Source organism: Panulirus ornatus, chromosome 20 (assembly GCF_036320965.1).
Source record: "Panulirus ornatus isolate Po-2019 chromosome 20, ASM3632096v1, whole genome shotgun sequence".
Taxonomy (NCBI): domain Eukaryota; kingdom Metazoa; phylum Arthropoda; class Malacostraca; order Decapoda; family Palinuridae; genus Panulirus; species Panulirus ornatus.
Window position 1 is genome coordinate 72,553,627 of NC_092243.1, and position 8,343 is coordinate 72,561,969.

The 8,343-nt window shown below is 47.1% G+C and overlaps 1 protein-coding gene across 1 annotated transcript in view; it reads left to right on the top strand.

Moving 5' to 3' along the window:
* The window catches only part of LOC139756132 (uncharacterized), a 40,361-nt gene that overhangs the window by 21,459 nt on the left and 10,559 nt on the right, over positions 1-8,343 (top strand). The window contains exons 2-5 of the mRNA XM_071675236.1: positions 5,534-6,343; positions 6,491-6,647; positions 6,815-6,949; positions 7,598-7,737. Of these exons, the coding sequence (XP_071531337.1) occupies positions 5,535-6,343; positions 6,491-6,647; positions 6,815-6,949; positions 7,598-7,737 (1,241 nt within the window). The 5' untranslated portion in view covers position 5,534. The remainder of the gene's footprint in view (positions 1-5,533; positions 6,344-6,490; positions 6,648-6,814; positions 6,950-7,597; positions 7,738-8,343) is intronic.

Genomic DNA, 8,343 nt, shown 5'->3' on the forward strand with positions numbered 1-8,343 from the left:
GTCTCCCACAAACAATTCACAAATTTCACAGGCACTAGTCTCCCATATACAAATCACAATTCTCACAGGGACAGGTCTCCCACAAACAAAAACATGGCTGTTCAGAAGTTTCTGGTTACAGCTGTAAATCAGGTTTGCAAAAGAGTACCTGACAGATTTGAATTTTATGATCCATTAGAATTTATTTTCATCCAGATATGGACCAGTGTGTTAGCGGTGTTGACAGTAATGTATTCACGGGGCCGAGCGCATAGCAGGAGATCCACAGTCAATCCAGCTGTTCATCATATATATATATATATATATATATATATATATATATATATATATATATATATATATATATATATATATATATATATTTTTTTTTTTTTTTTTTTTTTTCCTTTACACTATTCGCCATTTCCCGCGTTAGCGAGGTAGCGTTAAGAACAGAGGACTGGGCCTTTTTTGGAATATCCTCACCTGGCCCCCTCTGTTCCTTCTTTTGGAAAAAAAAGAAAAAAAAAAAGAGAGGGGAGGATTTCCAGCCCCCCGCTCCCTCCCCTTTTAGTCGCCTTCTACGACACGCAGGGAATACGTGGGAAGTATTCTTAATCCCCTATCCCCAGGGACAATATATATATATATATATATATATATATATATATATATATATATATATATATATATATATATATATATATATATATATATATATATATATATATATATATATATATATATATAGGTAGATAGATAGATAGATAGATGGATAGATAATAGGGATCTACATCCAGGTCCCAAAGACCTTTCCATGGTTTACCCCAGACGCTTCATATGCCCTGGTTCAGTCCATTGACGCACCACGTCGCCCGCAGCCTACCACATCGTTCCAATTCACTCTATCCCGTGCGCGCCTTCGGAACTTGAGTGGTGTAAGATTTTGTTATGAAAAGCGAGGTTTGATAACTGGGTCGTGGAGTGAGTTATGAAGACTAGAAGAACGCGTAGAAGTAGTCAAAATGTTATCGTCTGCACATCTCTCTCTCTCTCTCTCTCTCTCTCTCTCTCTCTCTCTCTCTCTCTCTCTCTCTCTCTCTCTCTCTCTCTCTCTCTCTCTCTCTCTCTCTCTCTTCTGACCACACACACACACACACACACACACACACACACACACACACACACACACACACATTCACACACACACACACACACACACACACACACACCCACCCACAGACACACACACACATACATGGTGATCTACATACATTCGAAAAGGATTTTTCCAATATTTTCACTTAAAACCATGATAAAAAAAACTTAGTCATAACTATCCGTAGTTTGGAATTATGAAGATTTATTGCAAAAGAATACGTCCATAACCTTTATATAAACGATGAAAATTGTTATATATATATATATATATTTTTTTCTCTCTTTCTTTAAACGCACACTTGAACGCACAGAAGGCTGCTACACACCACCACAACAGTAGGACGAAAACCATGTTTTTCAAATGATATTGAAAATTAGATGAATTTGCGTACCTGTGGGGGAGAAGGGGGTGTGGGGTGTGGGGGTGGGGTAAGGGGGGGAAGGGTGTGGGGGTGGGGTAAGGGGGGAGGGGGGGAGGGGGGGGGGCGAGGTTCTGGTAATGCCACACGACTGTCGAGTTAAACAAAAATGTCTCACCGATATTTGTATTATGATATTCCCTGATCTTCATAATCCCTCTCAGTAGCGAGTGTTTCATTAGATTCGTAAATAACATGGGCACACACACACACACACACACACACACACATATTCTCTCTTTCATACTGTTCGCCATTTCCCGCATTAGCGAGGTAGCGTCAAGAACAGAGGACTGAGCCTTAGAGGGAATATCCTCACTTGGTCCCCTTCTCTGTTCCTTCTTTTGGAAAATTGAAAAAAAGAAAAAAAACGAGAGGGGAGGATCTCCAGCCACCCGCTCCCTCCCCTTTTAGTCGCCATTCCCCGCATTAGCGATGTAGCGTCAAGAACAGAGGAGTGAGCCTTTGAGGGAATATCCTCACTTGGCCCCCTTCTCTGTTCCTTCTTTTGGAAAAGTAAAAAACGGAAGGGGAGGATTTCCAGCCCCCCCTCCTCCGCTCCCTCCCCTTATAGTCGCCTTCTAGTCCTATACGATACAAGGCATCTTATAGCAGTGGACTAATTACATATACGATATATCGCCATCTCTAGCAGTAGACTTCCAATATATGCTATATATCACACCAACCTGTTCCACATTGGCTCAGTGAGAGCAGTTCACTATACGTGACTTTCTTGTATATAGTCACCAGCTATAGGATATAAAACATAGTTCTGACATCTATATAATCACCAGCTATAGGATATAAAACATAGTTTTGACATCTATATAGTCACTAGCTATAGGATATAAAACATAGTTCTGACATCTATATAATCACCAGCTATAGGATATAAAACATAGTTTTGACATCTATATAGTCACTAGCTATAGGATATAAAACATAGTTCTGACATCTATATAATCACCAGCTATAGGATATAAAACATAGTTCTGACATCTATATAGTCACTAGCTATAGGATATAAAACATAGTTCTGACATCTATATAATCACCAGCTATAGGATATAAAACATAGTTTTGACATCTATATAGTCACTAGCTATAGGATATAAAACATAGTTTTGACATCTATATAATCACCAGCTATAGGATATAAAACATAGTTTTGACATCTATATAGTCACCAGCTATAGGATATAAAACATAGTTTTGACGTCTATATAGTCACCAGCTATAGGATATAAAACATAGTTTTGACGTCTATATAGTCACCAGCTATAGGATATAAAACATAGTTCTGACATCTATATTGACTGGATTTCTCTGAGAGATGTACTTGAAGTCTTCCCCCTCCCTCCCTCCCTCCCTATGTGCGTTAGGGGATAAATAGATAGATAGATAGATAGATAGATAGATAGATGCAAGGCAATGGCGACTGTGCCAAGGCCTCGCTCTTCGTAATGGAGGTATAATGTTAAAGTTAGGAGAGAAAAAAAAAAGGAGTATGACTATTAGAATAGAAAGTCAGAGAGGGAGTTGTACCTCAAGGTTGTAAAGTGATCTTTGCACACTGGGTAAGAAAAAAAAGAAATTTATGATTTTTGATGGGTATGTGTTGGTCAGTGGTGGGGGGTTGATACTGGACGATGTGTTGTAGACAGTCGACTTCTGCTGTCATGTGGGATCAGATGGTATGTTTATGTTTTCATGTACTTGGCTGGTAGGCTGCCGAAGGTAGTGAGGAGGGGGGGTGGGGGGTATGGATTATAAACCAGACTGGTAGGCTGGGTGGGTTGTGTACCAGACTGGTAGAAGAATGGGCAGGTCATGCACCAGACTGGTAGAAGAATGGGCAGGTCATGTACCAGACTGGTATAAGAATGGGCAGGTCATTATGTACCAGACTGGTATAAGAATGGGCAGGTCATGTACCAGACTGGTAGAAGAATGGGCAGGTCATGTACCAGACTGGTATAAGAATGGGCAGGTCATGTACCAGACTGGTATAAGAATGGGCAGGTCATTATGTACCAGACTGGTAGAAGAATGGGCAGGTCATGTACCAGACTGGTAGAAGAATGGGCAGGTCATGTACCAGACTGGTAGAAGAATGGGCAGGTCATGTACCAGACTGGTAGAAGAATGGTCAGGTCATGTACCAGACTGGTAGAAGAATGAGCAGGTCATGTACCAGACTGGTAGAAGAATGGTCAGGTCATGTACCAGACCGGTAGAAGAATGGGCAGGTCATGTACCAGACTGGTAGAAGACTGGACGGAAGTACAGGACCCATTTCTAAGCAGGAGTCCTTGGTGTTACCCCGGCAGGACCTTCCTCAAGGTTCCTACAGCCCAGGTTGAGTGGAAGAAACTGGACCTTAAAGGCCATGGGACACTACAGGAGGATGTCTGGTGACATGACCCACGGGGAGCAGGCAGGACCCTCGCCTACTGTACCAGTGTAGGTTAGGAGGGTCCTGCCTTAGGTTAGGAGGGTCCTGCCTTAGGTTAGGAGGGTCCTGCCTTAGGTTAGGAGGGTCCTTCCTTAGGGAAAGGGAAGTCCTTCCTGTTCGCCTGGATTTATTGTCCCTTTTTGTCATGTTCACGTGGATTTATTGTCCCTTTTTATCATGGTCACTTGGATTTATTGTCCTTTTTTATATATATGTTGGGAATGTGTGTATATCTTCATTACGTCTATGTGTTGAGGGGGGAGGGTGTGTTGATATGTAGGTGTTTATGTTACGTGTGTGTGTGTGTGTGTGTGTGTGTGTGTGTGTGAGGGACAGATTCCCTTCCACACACACACACACACACACACACATATACACCCTTCACAGACAGACAGACAGACATGGCCACCATGGCTCCCTAATCCCACTATTAATCATGCCTTCTTTTCCCTCCAAGGCGAACAAATTGGTGTGTTTTGCCTCCTGTCTTTATCTTCCTCCTCCCACATCATCCTTATTGACCACCATCAGTGCATTATGGTTTTTTTTTGTGTGTTCTTTCCTAGCGATGACACGTTTGCTCTGACCTGTGAGGGGTTAGGTTTAATGCACCGTCAATGAAAACCAGTTGCTGTTGAGGGACTGTAGTGAAGATGACAGTGTGGTGAACATGACTGTAGTGAAGATGAGGGTGTATTGGTGGACGGGCCTTTTAATTAATCCTAGGCCATTGATGTACACGAAGATGAGGGTATAGTGAAGATGGCTGCCCCCTAAAGCGAAGGTAGATTATCAAGGGTGTAGTGAAGATGACAGTGTGGTGAACATGACTGTAGTGAAGATGAGGGTGTATTGGTGGACGGGCCTTTTTAATCCTAGGCCAATGATGGTACACGAAGATGAGGGTATAGTGAAGATAGCCGCCCCCTAGAACGAAAGTAGATTATCGAAGGTGTAGTGAAGATGGGTTTGGCTTGTGTCTTCCTTCAGGAGTGAACATGATAGCGGGTGATGGTGAGGGGAGGAGGGGGAGACAAGCGGGAATGTTGATGGGTCTAGTTTTTACATAGACTGCCTCAGATCTTTACTGTGTGAACTATATATATATATTTTTTTTTTCCTGTTCAAGGAGATTCTTGGTGCATGTGTTCTTTAGGTCAAGTATGTTGTAGGTACGTGTGTTATGTGGGTCCTTATTAGATCATGTTGTAGGTACGTGTGTTATGTGGGTCATTATTAGGTCATGTTGTAGGTACGTGTGTTATGTAGGTCCTTATCAGGTCATGTTGTAGGTACGTGTGTTATGTGGGTCATTATTAGGTCATGTTGTAGGTACGTGTGTTATGTGGGTCATTATTAGGTCATGTTGTAGGTACCTGTGTTATGTAGGTCCTTATCAGGTCATGTTGTAGGTACGTGGGTCATGTAGGCCCTCATCAGGTCATGAAGTAGGTACGTGGGTCTTGTTAGCCCTTATCATGTCCTTATCTCTAAGTACGGTTGACGCGCCCTACAGGATGCCGGCGGACGAGGATCCCGGGGTGTTGGGTCGGGGGATCCCGCCCACAGAGAGCCACTTCTCCATCAAGACCTCCTCCAGGGCCTCCCTCTCCAGCGCCGCCACCCCGACCCCCTGCTACTCCTCCTCCTCCTCCTCCTCCGTGTCCTCGGAGATCGCGGGTCTCGGCGGGCAGCTCCGCTCGACTGACTCCCTCTCCTCCGCCGAGCTGCACTCCCCGACCTGCAGCGACCCCGCCGCCGTGTCCGCGGCGGGCGCCACCTGCACCAGCACCAACGCCCTGGAGGTGAGGCTGGTGCCGCAGGCCGGCGCCCCTCACTGCCTCCCGCCCGTCGCATCCCCGACCATCCGGACGACGCTCTTCCCCCAGCCTTCCCCGGGGTCGGAGCACTCCGTGTCCTCCTCCTGCGACAGGACCTACGGCCTCTCGCCCGTCTCCCTGAGGCGGGTGAGCCCCGACGCGACCCCGACCGTCACCATCTCGCGTCACGTCCCTGTCACGACGTCCGTCGGGTGGCTCAGGGGCTCCCCGACCCCATCGCTGGCGTCCTCCTTGTCGTCGGGCCAGTCTTGCGCCTCTCCGTCACTATGCGCCACCTCCGTCGTGGCCTCGGTGTGCACGTCCGCGCCGTCTTCCTCGCTGGTGTCGACCGTCTCCCTGTCCATCCCTACCGTGTCCCTGTCGCCGTACCTGTCCCGCGGCCACTCCCCGACCACCACGAGAATAGTGAGGTCGACGTCGGCGGCTGCTTGGTACCAGCACCCGTCGCCGGCCCCGCCAGGAGCAAGGATACCCGAGACTACCAGGTAAGGTACCCAGACACTGCCCCTTGTACTCATATGATACAGACGAAGTCTAAATGTAGAATGAGGATGAAGTTATGGTGATGACTGAGCCTCAGCTGCTACCTCTGTCTACTAAACAAAGGCTTTCCTTCCTCCGTCATCGTCCAGCACCCCGGATCATCTGCTGAGCTCGGGTTTCCGGATGTCAGGAGGTGGTAGCAGCGACCAGCGTGGTCCTCGGGTCCACAACCTTGCCCTGACGCACCTCGCCTCCAGCGATGCCGTCCCGCCCTGCCTCCACTCACCTCCTCCCTCCTACGAACAGGTCAGCCTTGGGTTCAGACATAGAGAGAAGGTCTCCCTCTCAAATTGACGTCCACAAGTTCACAATATAGGTTGAGACTGTAGCTCGGGGTCCATTGTTTCTATTGTTGCGTTACGATGAGGTGTCGTAGAATAGTAGACCCTAAGACATGTCGTCTGTCTCACCAGCTGTGTAACCCGAACGCGCTGCCGACCTACCAGGAGGCGACCCAGAGCTCCAGCGGCAAGCGTCGCGGGGAACAGAGGACAGTGTTCACCTTGCCCTCCAATACTGATCCCATCACTAGCGACCCTCTTCTTCAGGTAGGTCCTCATCTCCGTTCCTCAGGCCAGTCCTGAACTTCTGGTAGACGCTTCCCTCTGTCAGGTGGGTCGTCACCTACTTCCTTCAGACAGGTCCTCACCTTCTTATTTTAGGTAGGTCCTCACCTCCCTCCTTCAGGTAGGTTCTCCCCCTCCTTCAAGTTATGTCTCACCTTCCTTCTTCAGGTGCTTCCTCATCTTCATTTTTCAAGTAGATCCTCACCTCCCTCCTTAGGGTATGTTCTCACCTTCCTTCCTCAGGTGGGTCCTTATTTCTCTCCTGCAGGTAGGTCCTCGCCTCCCTTTCCCAAGCAGGTCCTCAGCTTCCTCTTCAGTTATTAAGACAAACATACTATAGTTTACTCCCCAAAATGACATACTAATTTCTTTCTTTGATCCGAGAGTCGCAGGTTCGTTCTGTCATTTGGTAAATATGCTAAATAATAACTCTGGTCTCCAGTTAGTCAGTTCCACTTACCTTACAGACAGGATGACAGTAACTGTGACCCCGAAAGTCGACCTGGTCACTTTCGTCGGTGGGGAACCTGTGCTGGTTACTTGTGTCACTTGGCAGACGTACTGATAAACCTTTATCTTCCAGAGGTCGTTTTACGAGATTATGTGATCCTTCAGAGTCTTGTGTCACAGGAGGGAGATCGGAGTCTACGTGGGGGCGTGCTGGCCTCCCTGGCAGCTGAGCTGAGCGACTCCGAAGGCGGCTACTCCACCATCCTGGACGCCATCCCCCATGAGCACCCGAGAGACCCCTGCGCCACCGTCCCCGTCAGGTGGGTCCTGGCTATCTCAGGTGGGTTCTCCCTGCGTCAGGTGGGCCGATCTACGTCAGGTGGGTCCTTCCTACGTCAGGTGGGCTCTGTTTACATCAAATAGGTCCTTCCTTCGTCAGGTGGGTCATACCTACTCTCGTTTACTTTCATCCTCCTCCACCAACACGATTTCAATCCAGTTCCCCTAACTCGGCCATTAGAACAGCATCATCTGCAGATAACTGGTGCATCACCTGTACTCCACCTCACGCTGTGTCTTGGCCATTAAATCGTAGTAATAGCGGTGTCATCACGTACGCGATGGCCTACCTGGAATCTAATTCAAAACCAGTATCATTACACCGTCGCTCACCCTCACTCAAGCAACACTTCCCTGATGAACTCATTCAATAGCATTCGATTACGTCCCGTGCGCACGTCCCTAATCCTTTTGTATAGTATTAACTTGGTAATATATTTCCTTTTTTGTTTATATATGCATGAATACGGCCAGTACGTACCATATTATTTTCCTGTTGGCTAAGATGCTGGAATCCCATCCGTTCACCATTGTTCACCGCCCACAAGGGAGTTGAGCAGTGCTTATAACACGATCCGAGCCGGACT